Source organism: Rhinoderma darwinii, chromosome 9, assembly GCF_050947455.1.
Source record: "Rhinoderma darwinii isolate aRhiDar2 chromosome 9, aRhiDar2.hap1, whole genome shotgun sequence".
Taxonomy (NCBI): domain Eukaryota; kingdom Metazoa; phylum Chordata; class Amphibia; order Anura; family Rhinodermatidae; genus Rhinoderma; species Rhinoderma darwinii.
This window is the reverse complement of record NC_134695.1, coordinates 98,332,452-98,355,992: the sequence shown is the minus strand read 5'-3', so window position 1 is coordinate 98,355,992 and position 23,541 is coordinate 98,332,452. Positions and strand designations below refer to the sequence as shown.

The window sequence follows — 23,541 nt, the reverse complement described above, 5'->3', positions numbered from 1 at the left end:
TAAAAAAATCCCCTGATCATCACTCTTAACCCCTGCTATGAGGTATGGAAGTTGCAGGTAAGATTCCAAGTTTGCAGTCACCAGGATAGTTCCCAACAGATGGTTGAGCTGCAGATGATGAGTGTGAAAAGATATGTGGTCAAATAGATCCATATTGGTTACAGGGAGGCAATTTTTAGGTCCAGTCAAGATGAAAGCATGGTCAAACACAGGTAACAGAAGGAACAACAGGAAAAACACCAGGAAACTCACTACCCAGACTGAGAACCAAGCGAGGACCTCCAGTAAGCTGTTCTTCTTTAAGGTCTCCAACCGATGGCATCATCCACCATTGCTGGGCCTCAATCTCATGGCAGAGCCATACACATTACAGAGAAGGGAGCTGCGGTGTCACGTAGGCACCAGGATACCACAGCTCTGGTACGTGCGGATGGGCACGCTGCCGGGGAGATGGAGTGACGTGGCAGGGATCGCATTCCCTGACAGAATGATTTTCACTAATAATTTTCTATCCCTGACTAAAAAAAAAAAAGAGGCTCTGTATGATCAAGTAAATCTATTTGCCTATTTGACCCTGCAGACACTATTTTGTTACCCAGGGACAGAAAATCACTGCTCACAACCAACTCTCCAGTGTGAACATACCCTCCCTGTTGAACATCTCTGTATATCTCAGCTTCCTAGACTAAGGTTAGATGATAGCAGAATTTTTAGACAATTGTAATATTGAGGCGGTTGTTTCAATATTAATAAAGTATATTACAGTAGCTGACCTAATATTTCAGGAAATACAGAAGCGTAAGATTTATTAACAATAACTTGCATTATATGTCATACTAGAATAATACAAGAAAAAAAGTGTAGTGCAGTGAGATTGACAGGTTTGCTCTAATTTCTAGTTCTGCCACGGTTCATATACTGCATATGTGTGTTTACAGGCTGCCTGCACTGATTTTTCAACTTAGAAGTGCAATATACATACATACAGAGCCACCAACAGAAAACAAAGAAACATCAAATGTACTGTATAGAATAAAGCAATCCGTCTATTGACATGCATGGACATCTCCCTTGGATACCAGAGAACCAGAGAACAATAATTTTGTATAAAACAGTGGAGAAACACAGCAAATGTGGAACACAATGATCAAATTTATCAAGTTGTACACGCTACATAATCTATTTAGCGCTTCTCAAGGCATAATACACACTTACACTTCCTCAGGGTGCTCCAGTTGCTTTTTTTCTCAAATGTCCTAAAATTCTCTAAATTTGATTTGTACACGATGAGGACTAGTGATAAATATGTTATAGATCCTCAACAGTGATAATGATTTAAAAGGAATATGCACCTTTGCAATAAATATTATTGATTAAATGCATAAAAAAATAAGGAAATATCTTACTGTTTTGTGTCTACAGCTCCTATTTAAACCTTTGTGTCTCCATGGTACCAGACTACAAACACACCCTGCGTAGTCTTAAGGTAGTATTACATGGTTCGACATGGGCAGTGTAAAAGGCAGCGCATCTCCCTGTTTACTCGAGGAGATGTGCTGCAGACAACGATAAAAGTTTATGCATTTAAAACGATGCAATCAGCGGATGAACGAGTGTTTGCTCGTTCATCGGCTGATTGTTGCCTTGTTTACACAGGGCTAGTGGCGTAAATACTGTAGCAGCAATAGCGTCTGCTACGGGGCCTGCGGCATGAGAGATTCTGTGCCGCCTGCGGCAGTGACGCTACATTCAATAGTATCTGTGTCCTTCGGATGCAGATACTATTGAACGCTATAACAGAGCAGGGAGGTATCTCCCTGCTGTGCCATCGGCCATACCTCCCAACCGTCCCGGATTCAGCAGGACAGTCCCGGATTCCGGCAGCTAGAGGGCATCATACTGTGTGGGGGCAGCTATTTGGTATTATACTGTGTGGAAGGCACTATGGGAGCATGATACTGTGTGGGCTGAAGCAGGTGTGTATGGGCGGGGAATGGGTGGGATTAGAGGCATGGCTTAAAATAAAAAAAATTGCCATGACACGCTGCGTGCTGCAACGGTTGTCCCTCTTTGTAATACTTGAAAGTATAGCACTGTCTTCAGGGGGAGACTGTATAGACCTGTCTACAGGGGGAGACTGTATTTTCCTGTCTACATACAGTTTTCTTACAATGAGTCAGATAATTACTCATTGACTACCATATGAGAGTGTTGTGAGCATGCTCTGTGACATGTGCAAAGGTACAGGAGACCAGGAGCTGAGCTGTCTTCATTTCCTAGTGTCGGTGGTGATATTTGCCTCCAACTTTGTAGTAAAGGTATAACCGTCCATTGTAATCCTGCCCTCTGATGATGACTGCTGACCCTGCCCACATGTGTACACAGCACAAGGTGAAAAATAATCTCTACAGAACAGGAAGTATCAGTCCATTATGAAGGCTCAGTGGCCAGTGAAAAAAATGGAATATTTCAGGATTTATTTATTTTTTAAATATAGATAATAACATAAAAAAATTAAAATAAATATTCTAATATTTTTAACATAAAAACGTAATTTAAACAATCAGTGATTTTTCTGATGATAGATTCCCTTTTCAGGTGCCCAATGAACTTTTCCTTTAATTTATACAACTGAGAGTTGTCATACGTATAATGGAAGAAAAAAAAAGGTCAGCATTGCTTTAACAGATTCTCTGCCATGAAGCCTGTGCATTTTATCACTCACTGCAGCCTGCTCCAGTACTTATTAACAAGCTCCATAAGTTAACATTGACAAAATGACATTTACCCTCCAGCCGGGTTATCTTATCCACACACCGTTGGGCAGTGAAATAATGCCTGAATAGGAATTGTTTAAAGACGAGTCTATCTCTTTTTGTATGGCTAACAGAAATGTTCTATGGAGAACGTGCTATAAAAAGGTGGCCGAGGTCATAGTGAAATTTTTTTATTTATTTTTGTATGATAAAAAAAAATAAAACCGTGAATCCGCTATTCATCAGCCTTTCCTTTTATTGTGATTTTTTTTGTGTTTAAAAGCTCTATAAATACACAATTTAAAATGACACTGGCTTGTAGTGGTTACCTTATCCTTTTGACTAACAATGATGGGATTCCTGTCATGCTTTAACTCTCCTACAGAGCCACTGATGGGATTTTTTGAAATCCTATTATTGGTTGCACTGTCGTGATCTCAGATGGGACTTTCAATCAAAAAGGCAATCAGAAGGTTATGCATCTCTAAGCTCAACTACAAAAAAATAAAATCTGAAAGCCCAGTGCAGCTTCAAGGAGCCCGAAATTACGCATGATAAAAACCACTGGATTGAAACACAGTGTGCAACCTGAATCGATCGGCAAATATTAAATGATAAGATAATGTGAACTGCCATGATAATTGTTAAAACTAAGTTATTGGTGATGTCGATGATCAATAATATTAATAAAATGGATAGAAATAAGAAATGGATGACTGGTCACAAAAATATTTAGAAAGTTATCATTTGTAATATTTGAATTCCTTGCCTTGAAACCTAGATTATATTCTGAATAAATAATATTGCCGTTAACAAGAGTATTTTTTCCCAACATGTAAAATTGGCCATATATAAGGCAATCAGATGTGAGAGTAGTATTTGCTAACTGTATGTTCTTTCTTTACAAAGATATTAGTGTTTTTCTGTTTTGTGATGGCGGACATTTTTGCGAAAGTTTCAACAGGAAGTGCAGCCATACTAGTTATCACTTTGGTATTTGCTTTTCAGCAATTTATAGTAAAACTTTCCATAAATGAAACCTGTTCAACACCGAGAACCATTTTTAAACAGGTCTGATATCAGGTCTGAATAACTTAATACAACTCAAAATAAGCAGCTCCGTATCTTAGATGTGGAGATTACTGCTGTGGCCACATAATCTCTTTTTTGGGTTGGCATAAATATCTATAGCTAGGTATAGGACAAACTAGCCTGTCTTGGGTGTCTGTTGTTTAGGGCTTAAAGGAGTTGTTCACTTTTGACATTACCTTGGTTTTAGAAGGGTCTCCAGACCACAAGCTGCACAAAAGGTGTCTTACTCCTGGGACACCCCCCACCCCCCAGTCATTATCTGCACCTGGTAATAAGTGTACAATTCTCCTCCAGCACAACTAAAGGGAAAATGAAGCTCCAAAAGGAGAGCCACTCTCCATTCTGGTTAATAGAAGAGAATCCGGAATGGGATCCCCTAATCTATGAAATCAGAACGTCCTAATTGTGTATTTTATTTTTTGGGGGATTTTTTTTTAATACAAGACAACCCCTTTAACACCCTCCTACTGACTTTGATCGCTTTTTGTTTGCCAAACAAGACAGCATACTCTGGTGGCCATACATCATCTACAAGAACCACACAATGCTACCCAAATTCTGCTCCACAATTAATATTGCTATACCTTCAATGAATACAATAATGCAAATTAATCCAATTCATATTTTACATATTTTTCATCCTATTCAAAAGATAACTGAGAAATTGGGTGTCAGTGGGTGTCACTGTTGGGGGTTGTCTATACAACATTTTAAGAAAATCTTGAAAGCCAGGCAAGAAAATCATTGCATTGGACAATTTTACAAGGAGCCAAAGGTTACTGGCTTGTATCTCTTATCATCCTAGTCCCTTAAAAGTCATTGAGGGGTTAAACACTAAGGAAGATTTATTGCTTACTTCAATACTTCATCCTATAGATTGATGTGTGTGACCTTGAGAAGGGCAAGTTGCCAAAAAATAGTATGAGATGTTGGGGTCAAGACATTAAGGGCTTCAAAACTTTTCCGGCCCATATTTTTTCCACATTCATTGATAAATCATATCAAATACTATTGAAGTCATAAATCACTGAATCTGCTGTAAAATACATAATAAGCAAATTCTACTCACTTATGTACCCCAAGGAAGAGAGACCAGAAAGATATTTATAAAAATATATTTCACCAAGTAGTAAACAATACAGGAATTTTCCAATACATGAAGTAAATAAACAAATGATAATATAGCTTCAGAGCAAAGTAGAAAATTAAAATGATCTGCATGTGATATTTTGATTTAATATACAATTTCTACTCGTAATTGCAAATTTAATATGAGCGCAGCCGCTGGTGCTGCCAAATTTTGTGTGCAATTGTCCCTGTGCATAACTAGCAAATATCATAGAAAGGAAATGCTGACGTAAGCACTAAAATTATATATACACTGATTTTTGATCAAGAACACTGGATAGCTACAAGCGTGAGTCTGCCACTGTACAGTGTAATGTGTAAAACTCTAAAATTCTAAAGTTTAAATATTCACATGAACCTGTTTACTTCCAGATGTTTGTGCTTGTAATAAAAAAACACACCATATATCATACCGTAATTCTGAACTAAATATAAAAACTGACAAAGCCTCTCAGAAAAAAGTTTTTCTCGTCTTTCAGCCTTCCATTAAAATTCAACTACTGCAAATATACATTGCCCCTTTATTAAATTACCTCTTGCGGCGTTAAAAGCCATCATAAAATTTCAAAATGTATATGAACTTTAACATTTAATATGTGCGTACAAAAAAATAAAAGATTAGTTAATGGATATACATTATATATATATATATAGTTATGTATTTTAAACATCGTTTTTTTTTCAATAAATAAAGATATGAAAAAAATAAAGGCAATAAAATAGCACTTTGAGAAATTAGTTAATAAATAATATTTGGAACGACAAAAAATTGATATATTTTGTTTTACAATTTTAGTCCTGTTTTAGTCGAATTTATTTTGGGCGGCTTGTAATTTGTAGAGGGAAAGCTTAGTATAAACATGCCTCTGATCATTAAGGAAATGTCTCATAAAGTCATAATCATTAAAAAAAATTGATTTTGTTTTCTTTCAATTGGTAATAACACGTGAATAATTTAAGGCCCAAAAATATGTAGAGATGATGTTCAGTTGGTGGCTTGCTGGCCACTAAGTTAATACAATGTATAGTCATCACACAGTGGAAGCCAGTTGGGAATCAATGTTATCAAAATTCATCAGAAGACCAAATATTGCTTTAGTAAAAAGTGGTTAATTCCTCTTTTCAAAATGTTGCAGTAGACTTTATTGGTAGAAGACTTTTTTAACAGAGCACCTATTCACTTGTCCAAAGTTCCAACTTTTAGTATTTGCTCTGTTAACTCAGACATCCCAGATGCCAAATCTTCAACCTTCATGGTGGCCCAAGTGAATACTGAACATCCAATGACTTCTAGATACTTCACAAACTTTACTCCACAAGACTTACCCCCTAACGTACACAATTTTTGGTTCAACATTACAATGTAGTTGATTTGTTTTTTTTTGTTTTGTTTTTTTATAGATGACTGGTGCTAATTGTCTCTAAAACAAGTCGGCCACATTAGTCTTAACTAACAATGACCCTAAAATTTTACAGAATTGTGAAGTTCAGAATGCAAAAAATGTTCATTCATTGTCAAGTTTCTCTGTCACTTTCTCCAACTGAGTAAAGTTCTCCAAGTCTTTTAAAACGAGGACCCCAATCATTGAGGTAGTCAAAATTTTGATCTGAGTCTGATGTTGATGACTCCAATGAGCTTAGAGAACCAGCCACTGATCCTCGCCCTTCATAACCATAAATCTGGATTGAGTCATAAGGTGGTGCAGTGGGATCATTGTCAGCTTCATGAAGCCTTACGTTGATAAATTCATCCACGTCAACACCATTGGGAGTAGATGAATGACCTTGCCGTGGCATGAATTGATAATCAGGCTTGATATCCTTGCGAGGTAAGTATCCATTTATCCCATCAGGGTTTTGTAACGTTGCAATATCAAAGGCCTCTGTATCTTCTTCACCGCCTCCTTCATCATCGTAACGGATTATGTTTTCACGAACGTCTTCGTCATCTTTAATAATCAGTGGCTCATTTTTGTGTCTTCGAAGTGTGACAAATAGTACAACAATGACTGAAAAAAAACAAGTAAAAAATTAATATGTTAATTAACGTAATCTTTATAACAAACTAAATGTCGTAAATGCCTCTGTGATGCCCTAATAGAGTTATATAGTAAGTGTAATTGTATATGCTTAGCGACCAACTAAATCTGCCTGTGAAAGTGGGTAAAATGTGTTTATCTGACTCCATTTAGTAAGTTTGGTTATATGAGTGTGGTAATGTGAGTGTGGTTTTGTGAGTGTGGTTATGTGGGTGTGGTTATGTGAATGTGGTTATGTGAGTGTTGTTATGTGAGTGTTGTTATGTGAGTGTGGTTATGTGAGTGTGGTTATGTGAGTGTGGTTATGTGAGTGTTGTTATGTGAGTGTGGTTATGTGAGTGTGGTTATGTGAGTGTGGTTATGTGAGTGTTATGTGAGTGTGGTTATGTGAGTGTGGTTATGTGAGTGTGGTTATGTGAGTGTGGTTATGTGAGTGTTGTTATGTGAGTGTGGTTATGTGAGTGTGGTTATGTGAGTGTGGTCATGTGAGTGAGGTTATGTGAGTGTGGTTATGTTGCATGAAGAATCCATTTTATATTTTAAATAATCATCTGTTTCTCTGTAAAATTAAATTTATGCTGGGATTGTCTGGACACTCAAATGTTTAACATTCTTAGCTAAATATTTACCGTTCCTTGATATGTAAAATTAGCTTGGAACATCATAAGGCTGGGTTCACATAGAGTTTTTTTGACAAGTTTTTTGATGCGGAAACCGCGCCGCAAAACTCGTCAAAAACAGCCCGAAAATGCCTCCTATTGATTTCAATGGGAGGCGGAGGCGTCTTTTTCCCGCAAGCGTTAAAACTGTCTCGCGGGAGAAAGAAAGGACATGCCCTATCTTCGGGCGTTTACGCCTCTGACCTCCCATTGACATCAATGGGAGGCAGAGAAAGTGTATTTCACTGATTTTTATGGACATGGTGCTCAATGGCCGCGGGCAAAAAACGCAGTGAAAATCGGTGTGCAGGGAGAGGAAAATCTGAATCAAACTTCCAAATGAAATTTTGAGGCAGGGTTTCCGCCTGCAAAAAACTCTGTGTGAACCCAGCCTAAGAGTCCGAATATTCATGTTTATCATTTATCGTTATGAGAAACGTCTCATACCGTCTGGGGACTCATTTATTATAATTCTTTGTTATGACCATCAGTCCTGATGATGTTGTGGTGACATTGCATGTTATGAGAAGTTTCTGTCTTACAGTAAGTTCCCATAAGAAGCCTTTTTCTGCTCGTGATTGGCTCAGCTCGAACAACTCCCCATTGTAAGTGGTTGGCTGAGCTAGAGCCAATGTCCTATTTGTAAATGATTGGTTGAGCTAGAGCCAACGTCTCATTTGTAAAGTTATTGGTTGAGCTCAAGCCTACTCCGCTTTGTTACTATTGTAATTGCATTTCTATCAATCAACCACAGAAGGATTTTTGGGTATACAAAGTGTGTCTCTTTGTGTCTTACTTCTCTCCGATATATCGATATAACTAATGGATTTGGATCTGGATAAGTGACAGAAGAGTGTCAGTTGACACACCCAAAATACCTTTAGTCTAATATATTTTGGCCAGGATTGTGTCAACACTGTGAAATGGGGTGGCTTAAAAAATTGTACGTCTTGGTTTTGTTGAGTCAAATGGTTTATCACATGATCTCTCTCAGCAGCTTTGAAAAGGATCAGCTTCTTAAAGGGATCATAAAGGACAACTCGCGACTCCACAGAACCAGTTAGCTCTTTATTTTTCAGCCATTATACTTTGGGGGTAGTTTTACACTTTGGGGATCTATTTTCTGGATGTAATTGTAGCCACTTGTGCAACTGTTTTAGAATATTATACTGATTTCCATATATTAATAGTTCTATGATAGTGACAGGGTCTCTTTAAATATAAAGATATATTACATTCATATTTTAAAATTAAAGACAAAAAATATTTTTCGCCTACTGGTAGACAAAGTGATCATCATTATTCCTCTCACAGCTACTGTAGGATAAGATTTTTTTAATTTATTATTAGAAATATCTGATTAATAATGACAGCCAAAATGGAGAACTATACAATGTGACTGTTGTCAAGCTGTATTTCCAATTCTCTGGCATCAACACAGCTGATCAGCTGTGTCTTGTCTTGTTTCTAGGGATGCACAGCCTAACAACCACAGTGTTTTCAATAGGGTTGTGGGGCCGCAACTCCCTAGCAAAAACTCTTTCACAAAATATTCCATGGGGCAGATTCACTCTTCAAGATGCGCCAGAATTCAGGCTCAAACTGAGCCAGAATTCTGGTGTACATGCCGTGCGCCATATTTAGTAACTGCTTCAGACATTTTTTTATATACTTAACAAATTGGCATGGCTTAGCAGGAAATTATTAGCGTAGACAGTATTAGTACATCCGCCCCATTATTTTAAGCTCAAGGTTATATTGTCACTGAATTAGAGCCAGTGGACTTTTGTTGTTTCCCTTTTTTCTCTGACTTGAAATTTAGGATCAAGGGAGAGGACCGATTTTATTCTAAATATAGGAGCTTTAATTTTCTTAAAGGAATTTAAGAATTTACCATAGTGTTCACTGGCTATAACAATTATTAGTCTTTTTAAAGTGACACTATCAAGAAGAACGAGTTACATCTCCCGTAGGATGTAGCACCAGACAATGTGAAATGTGCAACGTGAGATGAAGCATCAGACAGTGGAATCTGGTTCTCTTTGCAACAATACAATGCAAATTATGCAGGGAAATGCAGTTAGTTTTTCTTGAGAGTGCCACTTTAAATTTCTTAAATGATTAGAAACAAGGGTCTGTGTCTACTATTGCAGCTCATGTTAAGGCCGGATTCACACTATGTCCTAATTCACACGACCGTGTTCGGTCCATGATATACGGTCCGCAGGTCGGCCGCATTTCCCGGATCAAATACAGTTCAGGGAGCCGGGCTCCTAGCATCAAAGTTATGTACAACGCTGTGAGTCACTGACTCCCCGCGGGAATACTGTCCCGTACTGAAAACATGTTTCAGTACAGGACAATATTCTCGCGGGAAGGCAAGGACACCTAGCGCAATATATATAACTATGATGCTAGGAGCCCGGCTCCCTGAACTTGGTTTGATCCGGGAAATGCGGCCGACATGCGGACCGTATATCACGGACCGAACACGGTCATGTGAATTAGGCCTTATACTGCAAATACTGCAGATTTTCTGAAGTGGATTTTGTTGCGGAAAATCCTCAGCATAATACATTTTTGCGGCGAAAAAGCTAAGATTCCGCCGCAGAAATTGCAACTCAGGAAAAAAATATCTTAGAGTTACCCATAATTCTGTGCTTTTTCGTCCAGGCCGGCCTCCTGGGATGACGTTTCATCCCATGTGACAGCTGCAGCCAATCACAAACACAGCCCATTGAACAAGAGTGGCGCTATTTCTGGAAAAACTGCAGACCCTTTTTTCTAATCATGGACAATCGCTTAAATATTTGGTTTTTTTTTTTAATAGAATTTCGATCATTCCGATTGGTGTGATGAGAACCAAACTTTGAATCCTTTTTAAATCACATATTTAACTAAATATAAATGTTCCACATTTGTTTCTGAAAGACAGCTTTTTACCATAACACAAAGTAGAATGCTTTGATAATATATTAGCAGGGAATACATCAAGTAAGTTTGTTCTCTTCTTTTTTCTTTGTCTCCATTATTGTAATTCATTGGTTTCCATTAAACAGTATGCGGCTTCTTAAAAGTTTTCTGTTCTTACTTTTTCCCAGCATGTAGTCCTCCTACAGTAAATCTTTTGCACAAATGCTGAATTCAAGGAAACATCATTCAAAGCTCTCAACATCTTCCCTATTGTATGCTGAACCTCTTATCTTATAGACCTACTTTTTTTTTAATAGATCATTTCAATTATTTTAAACATTAGCAGATGTTTTGAAATTATTTTTCTAATGATTTAGTTGTAGTGTATTATAAATGATATAATCTTAATAGGACTGACTAGCAAGTACTCATATTTCATGATGCCTTATTTAATGTGGCCATCTTGATCAAATGCATAGAAAAGAAAAAAGTACACTTAAAGGAACAGTAATGTAAATAAGACATTTAATAGAAGCAAATTCGAGTCACAACATAGCCAACTGGGAACCCATCTTATCAAGGATGTCTCTCATCCCCTTATATATGCCATCATAATATCTTATAATAATAATAATCATAATAATGATAATAATAAAAATGATAATAATAATAATCATAATAATACAAATGATAATAATAATGCTAATAATAATAGTAACAATAATAATATTTATTATCAGTATTATTAATTAATTAATTAATTAATTAATTAAATAATTTATTTATTAATTCAATAGTCTAACTGATGGGCCAGAAATCCCAATGAGGGCAATATTCCCTATTAAGAATTTGGGTGTATTTATAATCTCCTTGTTCTTGAATTGGTTCTCTACAGGCACTACACACAAAAAACATATTGATGATAATATAATATATATATTTTTAAATTATTATTATTTCCATTAAAGGGGTTGTCTAATTAAGACAAACCCTTTCCATATGCAGGTTATGGAGGATGGTCTCCCGCTCAGGACCCCTGCTCCCGCTCTATCAGACCTGGCTCATCTATGTATTACATGGTCGACCATTCATTTAAACGAGGTTCAGAACAGGGAAGTTATTGCACTGGCTCTGTTAATGGGGTTGTATGAGATTAGATGTGAGAGGTTGCTCTTGTTTGTTGGCTTTTGCTGGCATTGCAGTTTAGCCCTATTCATGTGAATAGGAGCTTCAATACTAGACATGACCTATGGATAAGAGTGGCGCTGTTTCCAGGAAAAAAACAACAACTGATCCTTTGTTTTAATCCCATACAACCCTTTTAATTTTGCTATGAAACTATATTGTTGAATTCTCAGTAGTATAATTGAAGGATTAATGCAAATACTGTGCTTTTGAGTGCTTTCAGCATTACCTACCTAGAAGTAGCACAATGCAGGCCAAAATTGCTATCAAAGCTCCCATACTGAGTCCAATTGGCAGAACATAGGCTTCAGCATTACATGATTGCACCACTCCATCACTGCTACAACCACAGACCCGTATAGTAAGGGTGCTGGTACTGCTCATTGGAGGATTGCCACTGTCACTTATTATAATTGGTAACAGGTAAACTTCTTGCTTGAGTCGGTTAAAACCATTATGCCGCGCCAATATGCTTAGGGAATTATCTAAAAAAAAAAACAAAGAAGACAAAGAAGTAAATAAGTAAAGTATAATAGATGTCCTTTAACAAAAGTTTGCACACAGATATACATTGGATAAAAAACAAATGCATAAAAGATTTGTCTAAAATTAGGAAAAAAAAACCCTGGTTTTTTTTTCTCCTAAAACAGAACCTCACTTATCTATAGACTGTAATATCAGATATAGCCTATACACAAGAGTGGCGCTGTTTCTGGGGAAAAAAAAAAGCATAAAAGGATTTTGTATTGGGGCCCGTATTTTGTGTACTCAATTGGCGCTATGCAGCTGTTTACATTTTTCCCTAGCACCATCACTAAGTAATATGATGTGTTTATTGTGTTTGCCATGTACTTTACTCTACAAAACAATTATATTTGATTCATTAGTTCCCAAGGTCGTCTACATATACAAGCAGTCTTATTATTTTTTTATAATAATAATAATAATCTTTATTTATATTGCGCCAACATATTCTGCAACAGTTTACAATTTAAAAGGAACATGTACAGACAATATCAGACATTACATAGTCACAAAACAAATTAATAATTCAATCAAAAGGAGCGAGGGCCCTGACCACAAGAGCTTACAATCTATGAGGAAATAGGGGGTGATACAAAATGTAAAAAGTGTTTGTTCAGTACAATGGTCCAGCCATCTTTTATACACATGGGGTCGTCCACATAAAGCTGCATGAGTCGTCACCAGCCAGTATCTGTGTATGACATATATGAAGTGCATTAGGGTGCAAGGAGTGTGGGGGAGACTGCTGAATGAGGGGGTCGGGTTCTGATGACTAATGTAATAGTGGGGTCAAGTAAAGGAGTCAGATTAGGCAATGTTATAGGCCTGTATAAAAAGATGTGTTTTCAGGGCACTCTTAAAATTGTGGATATTGGGAAAACGTCTGAGTGTCTGGGGTAGTGCATTCCAGAAGACTGGTGCAGCACGAGAGAAGTCTTGGGATGGGTGGGAGGTTTGGAATATGGGTGATGTTAATATAAGGTTGTGGGCAGAATGTAGAGCATGGGTAGGGTGGTAGACAGATATTATTATTATTATTATTATTACTATTATTATTATTATTAACTAATTAATTATTTTAAAGAGCCATTAATTCCAGTGCACTGTACGTATGAAAATGGGTCTAAGTAAATAACATTAGACAATAAAAAGAATTAGTCCAAAAAACATGAGCTTAATGAATGATAGAACAGAAGGAAGGGGGACCCTGACTGCGAGGGTTTGTAATCTACAAGGGAAGGAAGAAGAAGACAGTGACGGTGAGGGTACAAGCTGTTCATTTGGCAGAGTAGTGGAGGCAGAAGTGTTATTGTAGGTTGTAAGCTTTACTGAAGAGGTGAGTTTTTAAGTTGCTTTTGAAGGTTTGGATGGGGGTAATGAATCTGACGTGTTAGGGTAGCGAGTTCGAAAGTATGGGGAGAAATCTTGGAGACGATGATGTGAGGAGGAGAAAAGAGGAGAGAAAGAAGTAGGTCTTGTGAGGACCGGAGATTACTTGTGGGGAGATAGTGGGAGATGGGACAGGTGGTGAAAAGCCTTGTAAATCATGGTTATTATTTTGAACTGAATTTACTGGGCAATTGGTAGTCAAAGAAGGGACTGACAGAGGGGAGAGGCAGAGGTTTAACGAAGGGGGAGGCAGATTATTCAAACTGCAGCGGTATCATTAGAGCAGCATAGGGAACATTGTGATAATAACATTTTGTCACCGTCATATTATGCAATTTTAGAGTCAATTGCATGGATATTGATTGTCCCATTTCCTAGATTAAAATGATAGTTCTATATACATGTGGACCTTACTTCCCAAGCTGTGACTGTAAACAAGGTTAAACAATAGAACGGTATAGTGCTCCATTGCTTACATAGCCAATTTAAGTCAGCTTTATAAGGACCTGTCAACTCTCCTAAATACTGGTATTCCCCATAAAATAACAATTTTGGAACGCCTTTTCTTAGAATTCTACATTCCGCTGTTCCTCTATTTTTAAAAAAAAGTAGTGTATGAATAAATTGACAACTGGGTGTTACAATTCCCCATGTCAAAGGGATGTATCCTTACATAGTGTAAGACTGTGGGCACTGATTGGACAGTATCCATCTGTGTAGGGACACACCCCCAACTAGTAACACCCAGTTGTCAATTTATTCAGAAATGTGTAGGAGGAATAACAGAGGAACGGCAAAATGCAGAAAAGATGCTCAAGAAACGTTATTTTATGGGTAATACAAGTATTTACTAAAACAGACATATCAGGAGAGCTGAACGGTCCTCTTTAAGAAAATTAGGGCAGTGGACTTCTAAGTTAAGAACTCACCTACCATGTCACTGTGCCCTAAAAGAGTGTTTGACATTGTGTTTCCCAGGAGAGATCAATCTCTTTAAGCCACTCGATTTTTGTCTGAGTAATGTCATGCAGTTCTTACACTAACAATCCTAGACAGCAAGAATTATCATGCAGCCAGAAGCATTTTAATGAGAATGTAAAAACATTTCTAATAAAATTTCAAATTGAGAAGCTTCATGGTAATTTAGTAAAGGTTATGTTGCTGGCATCTCAACAATACACAAGGAGAATGTAATATCGTTAAATTGATATAAGGTAGTCCGATTCCAATATTAAGTACATTTTAAACCTTTGACTGTAACCTCTATTCTCACACACTGAATGCGCCAATATTATCTGTCACTATGTTTAGTATCAGCAATCAAAGATTCATTTTGCTGAAGATTTTTTCTTTCTCAAAAACAAAGCTACTCACAAATCTATATCTCGGCAGCTTGGCATAAAATCCGCTATTTATATGAAAGGGCATACATACCATAGAGACAAACTATAGGGCTGCTATAGGGCCCCTGGAGTTAGGGGTCCCAGCCCTGGTTGGTTCCATCCCCTATGCTACTGCCAATAACTTATGCAGGATTTCCCGTTCAGAGGAACTGCATCGTTAACAATCGAACGCCAATTGACCCAAAGGTTGAAAAGATAGACAAACACCAGACTCTTCTGTTATGGGTGGAACAACTCGGCATTATAATGGGGGGCAGATTTTTATCTTAGGTTTATGGCTTCCTCTCTTCTATTTACACTACTGACAAAGAGTATATGTATAGTGTATAGTAAGTGTATAGTGTATAGTATGTATAGTGTATCATAAGTAATCCTACAGTACATCCATAGTGGCTCTCCCCTCTGGCAGCCAAGTATCAGTGTACCTAGAAGTCATAAGCCCCAGGAAGCCCCATAACCAAAAGGTGTAGGTTCACAGATGGTGTACATTCATTACCTTTTTTCAATGTCCTGAAAAGTAAAAAAAAAAAACCCTGCTTTTCTACTAACAATATGGGGTAATTTGATAGGATGAGCCTTGTATAGGTCCACATTGCTCATGGGATAAAGGACTGAGGTTAAACTGAGCGCGCCATCCTTACACAAAGCCCTGGAGAAGCTTTCTGGTTGACTAAACGGTGTGTGTATGTATATATATATATATATATATATATATACAGTGAAGGAAATAAGTATTTGATCCCTTGCTGATTTTGTAAGTTTGCCCACTGTCACAGTCATGAACAGTCTAGAATTTTTAGGCTAGGTTAATTTTACCGGTGAGAGATAAATTATATATATATATATATATATATAAAAAAAAAAAAGAAAATCACATAGTCAAAATTATATATATTTATTTGCATTGTGCACAGAGAAATAAGTATTTGATCCCCTACCAACCATTAAGAGTTCAGCCTCCTCCAGACCAGTTACACGCTCCAAATCAACTTGGTGCCTGCATTAAAGACAGCTCTTACATGGTCACCTGTATAAAAGACTCCTGTCCACAGACTCAATTAATCAGTCTGACTCTAACCTCTACAACATGGGCAAGACCAAAGAGCTTTCTAAGAATGTCAGGGACAAGATCATAGACCTGGACAAGGCTGGAATGGGCTACAAAACCATAAGTAAGACGCTGGGTGAGAAGGAGACAACTGTTGGTGAAATAGTAAGAAAATGGAAGACGTACAAAATGACTGTCAATCGACATCGATCTGGGGCTCCATGCAAAATCTCACCTCGTGGGGTATCCTTGATCCTGAGGAAGGTGAGAGCTCAGCCGAAAACTACACGGGGGGAACTTGTTAATGATCTCAAGGCAGCTGGGACCACAGTCACCAAGAAAACCATTGGTAACACATTACGCCGTAATGGATTAAAATCCTCCAGTGCCCGCAAGGTCCCCCTGCTCAAGAAGGCACATGTACAGGCCCGTCTGAAGTTTGCAAATGAAAATCTGGATGATTCTGAGAGTGATTGGGAGAAGGTGCTGTGCTCAGATGAGACTAAAATTGAGCTCTTTGGCATTAACTCAACTCGCCGTGTTTGGAGGAAGAGAAATGCTGCCTATGACCCAAAGAACACCGTCCCCACTGTCAAGCATGGAGGTGGAAACATTATGTTTTGTGGGGGTTTCTCTGCTAAGGGTACAGGACTACTTCACTGCATCAATGGGAGAATGGATGGAGCCATGTACCGTCAAATCCTGAGTGAAAACCTCCTTCCCTCCACCAGGACATTAAAAATGGCTCGTGGCTGGGTCTTCCAGCACGACAATGACCCAAAACAAACAGCCAAGGCAACAAAGGAGTGGCTCAAAAAGAAGCACATTAAGGTCATGGAGTGGCCTAGCCAGTCTCCAGACCTTAATCCCATTGAAAACTTATGGAGGGAGCTGAAGATCCGAGTTGCCAAGCGACAGCCTCGAAATTGTAATGATTTACAGATGATCTACAAAGAGGAGTGGGCCAAAATTGTGTAATGTGTAGATATATCTATCTATCTATCTATCTATCTATCTATCTATCTATCTATCTATCTGTCTATCTATCTATCTATCTATCTATCTATCTATCTATCTATCTATCTATCTATCTATCTATCTATCTATGTATATATATATATATATATATATATATATATATATATATTTTATATATATATATATATATATATATATATATATATATATATATATATATATATACATATCCCCGCTTGGATATGTTCCTTTATAGGGAATTTATTGCAGATATAAATGTGTACCTGTGACCTTACATACCAGGTTCTTCATGCTGGTCATGAGGGTGGTGGAAGAAAAATGTATTTAACCCATTAAATGATCATAACATTTACATATATACAGTTTACAACATTTTCAGTGGTGAAAGGTGGACACCTTATACTCGACAGCAACCGTACATCTGCAGTAATATACATAAATGATAAAATCATGATGTACAGCACTTGCAAAATGTCAACTGGTTTCTTAAAGATGGGCATGTACTCCACTCAAACAATTGCTCCCACAATACAAGAGTACTACCATCAACGGTTTCCATATCAAATTTGAGCAAATCATAAAAACATCTCTTTGCTCTCGTCACAAATTCACAACAAATTTCCCATTCTCATCGTTGCAATCAAGCTCCAAGATGGTATTCTCTACAGAGCTGGGACACAGATACTGGAGAATGCTGTAATACAGTCTGATGAGAACTATACTGTCTTTTATTATAGTTAATGCTCCACTTTGGGAACTTTTACATAATAACCTTATATTAAGCAACTGTATAAATCCATAATATAATGGAAACAAAGCTTTTCATCATAGCGCCCCCTATCTGATTGTGTATGAAACTTTAAACTTATTTTATGTACAGTATAAGGTACTTACATTCCTGCAATCCAGCATCAACCTGAGCATAACATGAGTTGGTACATCCAGTACAATTTCTGGCTTTGCCTGGGGAAGACAGTGTCATTGTCCTATCATCAATATTCCCCCCAAATAAGCTAAGAGATTATAAGTATAGAGCCTGGGACGCTGAACTGTGATCTTATTATAACTTTGTTACAGGAATTGGTCAAATCATCAGCAGTAACCGTGATAGGAGTTTGTGTTCCCTCTGTGGAGTGCCTGTGTGGAACAGTCCATGTAATTGCATTATACAGGAAGTTCTGGTGCCTGTTTGAGTGACACAGACTTATCCCCAATCACTCAAGTAGAGAAAGTGTGTCACTAAAGACTCATTCAAGCTATTGCTATGCAATGGTCACCGTATGCTGGATCTGATGATTAATGAGAGAAGCAGCAAGAAAAAGAACAGATATCAGACTAATACAAAAACAAATACATGGAATTCCTTAGGAAACGTTTGTTTTGGGTGGAGTTTCCCTTAAGGTTTCTACAACATATTGTTTCATTTTACCGGAATTTGAGGACTAGATTTTTAACTTACGCTTTTACATTTTAACTATGTTAGAAACTACGTGAGAAGCAATAGTCCCGTAGGCATGCTCTGTAGATGACAGCTAAGAGGTGATCTCTACAAAACAGGACATGTTAGTTTATTAAAGGCTCAATTGCCAATGTGAAAAATTGCAATATTTCAGTTTTTTTTTTATAACAGATAGTGACAGAAAGAAAAACATTTTGTGACATATATATTTGATGGCTAAATATGTGGTAACTATGTATAAATGCTTTCTTTTTCTTCTTTCTAGATATATTTATGCTGGTTTGATGGTTTATGTTGTAGTTGAATTGCTTACTTAACCGCTTTTTATATCGATTTAAACTCGTAATTTCTCAAATCCCTACTCTGATGAAGAGGACATTCAAAGCCACATAAAGCTGTCAAAATTATAACTTATTTTCAAGATACTGTTCATGTAACTTACTGACTGGTATTACTATCAATGAAAAGAGCTTAAGGGAATTTTGCTAGCAAAAAAAAATAAAATAAATACAGTGTAATGAAAGTAAGAGATACACGTGTCAGCATATATTGTATGTTTATCTTATGCAGTGAATAATTGCTCATTTCAATGTAACATTTATGGAGGAGGTGACTAAAAAAATATATGTACATATGTACTGTGTGTATATATATATATATATATATATATATATATACTCATATATATATATATATATATATATATAGTAGTGTGCAAAAGTTTTAGACAGTTGTGGAAAAATGCTGCAAAGTGAGAATGCTTTAAAAAAATTGGAGTATTTTTTTCATCAATTAACAATATACAAAGTGAATGAACACAGGAGACATCTGAATCAAATCAATATTTGGTGTGACCACCCTTTGCCTCCAAAACAGCATCATGCATAAATATGTTTATGAAACAGCTGCATGACAAGCAATATGGTGGCTATTATAGATACTGCAGCTTTTGTCATCTCATCCAGCTTTCCCAGACTCTTAAATGGTAAATGCTTCTAGTTATGTGACGTTATATCCCCTGTCCCATCTGACAACTCAATTTATAAAATTTACAAGGGAGTGAGCCCAAAAGCCACTCAGCCACATAAGAAGCCACCAGTATTACAAATTATATATGGTGGATGGGGTCCTGTTATAGATTTAGCATTTGGGCCCAGGAGCTTCAAGTTATGCCTCTGTTTGTTGTGGTTATGATAGATGTGAAACAATGTTGGTGCATGAAACCGGATCCACATACATTGATGTCTATGTACGGTGCTCCTACATGGCTCTTTATACAGGTTTATACAGGGTTTATTTTTATTGAAAATTGCAATAAACTCTAAATAGGATGTGCACATTAGACTAATAACAGCTACACTTTATGATGTGTCAAATAAATTTGTTTTTCCCATAATTTATAAAGGCACATTAAGGAAAAATTTTTTTAGTAGTTCAGAGATATATTTTATGTTTTCTCAAAATCAAACTCATCTTCTCTGCAGTAAATGGTGAAGAAGACATTCTGCATGTGTTTGGCATACAGATATAAACACTAAAGTGTCCTTTGTTACCTTCAAGATTTAGAACACCTCTATTGACCAAGGTCCACAGAAGCAAGAGAGCTCTTAGGTATTTTTCTCACGTCTGAAAAAATGAATAAGCTCTAAGTTGACATTCACCCACTGTGCAATTGATTGACCCTCTCGCATTAATGCCAGCTTGGCTTTGTTCCTATGTGAAGGTAAATGAACGTGGAAAATGTCAGCCTATGAAACAGCAGAGAATTCCTTATCTTCTGCATCGCGTTTACCTTGGGGAGCCGCCAACAGAACAACTGGCATGTGAACCACGCTGCTAAAACTGTATTACATAACTTTTTCCACTGTCCATTGTCATTTTAAGCCCCACATGACACATAAAGCAAGATCACAAGCCTGCAGACTTATTGATTTGCAGCATTTAAAACCTCGTGAATCTAAAGTATCATATATTTTTAATAACATGCATATTTTATTAGTATTTTATTTTAAAAAAATTGGTCCTTATGCCTAGATCTTGGGAACTGACACTGTATGAACTGCATGAATAATGTAAATGATTAATTCATAAAAACAGAAAAAAATATTTAGACGGTATAAATAATAATAATGATAAAAAATATAGTCAAAATAATAATAAAAAAAAGAATATTTTTTCATATTATTATTTACTATTAAATAATATTCACATAATAATATTAGTAAATAATATGAATTAAGAAAATAAATTGACTATAAATAGCTAAATTATATAGAAAAATTATTACAGTGCATAAATTTTAAAAATATTAAATTCTCTATATAATTTGTTTAGTCGATTTTGCTTTTAGATAGCAGCACAGACCAGAAGTGGTCCATTCTTAGGGCTTCTCATAACGGTATGGTAACAGAAAGTGTGCCCTGCTCTGCCTCCAAGGCTCCTGTCTCCAGTACAGGAGCCAGCAATGTAGAATGTAATGTGATCATACAGCACTGGCTTCTGTACTGGAGACAGGAGTCTAGGAGACAGAGCAGGGCACTCTTTCTCATACCGCACAGTTTTGAGCAGCTCGCAGCATGGACCATGGCCGATCTGTTCTGTAATATAGAATTAGAATCCAAATGATCTAGAAAATTATTATTTAACAAAATACTTCACTATAATTGTTTCTATGTACTTTCAGTAAAATTTCTAAAATGTTTTTGTCTATGGACGTTCATTTGGACCTCATCCATGATCATTACTATGGATGCTCCTTTGAACCGCTCACAGTTCACTTAGTAATCTCATGTATTAGGTCACATATAAGGATACAGCAGACAATAAAGAACCTTTGAGATCCTATCTCAGATGTGGACTTTAAATACAAATGACAATTACTAATAATCCTCTTGAAAATCAGAACATCATTATTTGGAAAACACAAAACATTTAATTGGAAGACAACTACACTTATAGGCCAATTACTTTGCCTGCCAGCTTCATATCTTAAATTTAGCCAGCCTTATAGGCATGACAGATTCCAGGACAAGCAGCAGGACTGGTCAATGTTTGTTAAAGAACAAATGTAACATTTAGTTGTGCCCTGATTCCACCCTACACATCTCAAATATATGGAATGTCTACCTAAATTGAATTCACACGTAAAGAATTGGTCCCAACAGTACTGTAGGAGTGAAGGTCCTACTTATCATAGAGGTAGGTACTATGAGGATTGTAGAGAATGGGGAGACAACTCAAACTGCAACTAGCCCCTTAACCGTGGATGGTGTCGATCGAGTAGACAACTCAGCTTTTGTAATGTTAGCAAAAAACATTCTAGAAAAAATTGGGTAAGAACTAAAACAAACCCCAGACACTTCAATCCTGGAATCAGGGGCCACTCCCTCATCTATGAATGCCCCTGGTATGGGCAACCATCTGGATAAATTTAGTGAAATGTCTCCATGGAGGCTTTGACTAAGCATGGGCACACGTGAAATGTTTATCTTGTGACCAAATTTTGCAATAAAGAGAAATGTTGCTATTTGGTGAGTGCCGTGAAATTTTCTTCAATTTGTGAATTACTGGTATCTACTTCTGTCTAAACACAGAGCACCACCTTTTACAAATTCATACAACTGAAATTGCAAAAAGTTGATGCATGATATTTGTGTGACTTGTGTTATTCTCATAGACACACCAGTGCCGGTTCGTTTCTTCCATACAAGTGGAACATTTCTTCTGGGTTGTAGATTTTATTGCACATTTGTTCTTTATGGTTTTTAGTAAATAAATCCATTAGACTTCTTTGACATTGTACACTGTAACTTATTCTATACTTTGAATTATTATAGCTTCTTTTTTTTCACTTTTCCACCAGCCACAGTATCAAGAATGAGAAACTCAAGCAAGGTAAAAATAAATGTACAGTGAGAACGACAAAAGCAGGTCTGGAAAAAAATACACACATGAAACTCAGGATAACTAGATTTAACAAAGGTTTTACAGCGGGGCGCCAAAGAGCAGTGAGGGAACCATTGTAATGTACAATTTGACTTTTGCATTTTTGAAATGTTACATATTGGTTCTTTTGTGTTTTCGAGAACACTAAAGATCATGAAATATGTCCATTGTGAACACACTAAGTCGGGTTAGAGCGATAAAACAATTATACAGCGTGAACACACAAAGTAACTTTCAAGATCTTTTCTCTCAAAAAGCCAAAGCGTACTCTGAGGAATACAGTCTTTTCACATAACCTGACAGCACAGTTTGCCACGATCCTCTGACCACCCACCAAATGGCCAAATCCTTTCATTGAACTCCCTGCACTCAATTCTACTTCCCAAACTGTCTTTAGGAACATACCGCAGAGTAGCAATTACAATGACATGTCACTGCAAATCCCCTTCAGTTTCTCGCAAGTGCCATCCTTAATAGAGAAAGTAGGGCAGATACAGATCCTACTTGTATAAGCAGCTCCTTAAAATATTAGTGCTTCCAGATGGTAGTTTACTTCACTCCTTCTACTAATTCCACTGTAGTTAAAACTTTAATTATGCAGTTTTCACTAATACGTGATGAGGCGACGTGTTTGGAAAAACAAAAAGTTGCATCAAAGGGATATCAAGATTTACAGTGTTACATAGATTGAACCATGATGAGACTGATGATTTGAGAACATTAACCGAAAAATAAGAAATTCTTAGCTAAAAGATAACGACTAGCAACCGAAAGTTATAGGGTACATGAACAGTTTGGCCATTTCCATAAAGTGCACTTAATTTGGCTTAAAGCAATATAATAGAAAGTTACACACAAAACCTATGCTCATTGTGAGCTTAGGAGTCCAGTAGGCGGTCCTAATCAGTGAATGACAGCTATGTCTATATGCATATTCATACAGGGAATGCTGTCAATCATTAAAAATAACTGCCCAATGGACTTGTAAGCAAATAAAGAGC

The 23,541-nt window shown here is 36.9% G+C and overlaps 1 protein-coding gene across 1 annotated transcript in view; it reads right to left on the bottom strand.

Moving 5' to 3' along the window:
- Positions 1-4,949: 4,949 nt before the first annotated feature.
- The window catches only part of LOC142661261 (cadherin-8), a 279,721-nt gene continuing 261,129 nt past the window's right edge, over positions 4,950-23,541 (bottom strand). The window contains exons 11-12 of the mRNA XM_075838641.1: positions 12,006-12,257; positions 4,950-6,985 (exon numbers count right to left, since the gene is read on the bottom strand). Of these exons, the coding sequence (XP_075694756.1) occupies positions 6,492-6,985; positions 12,006-12,257 (746 nt within the window). The 3' untranslated portion in view covers positions 4,950-6,491. The remainder of the gene's footprint in view (positions 6,986-12,005; positions 12,258-23,541) is intronic.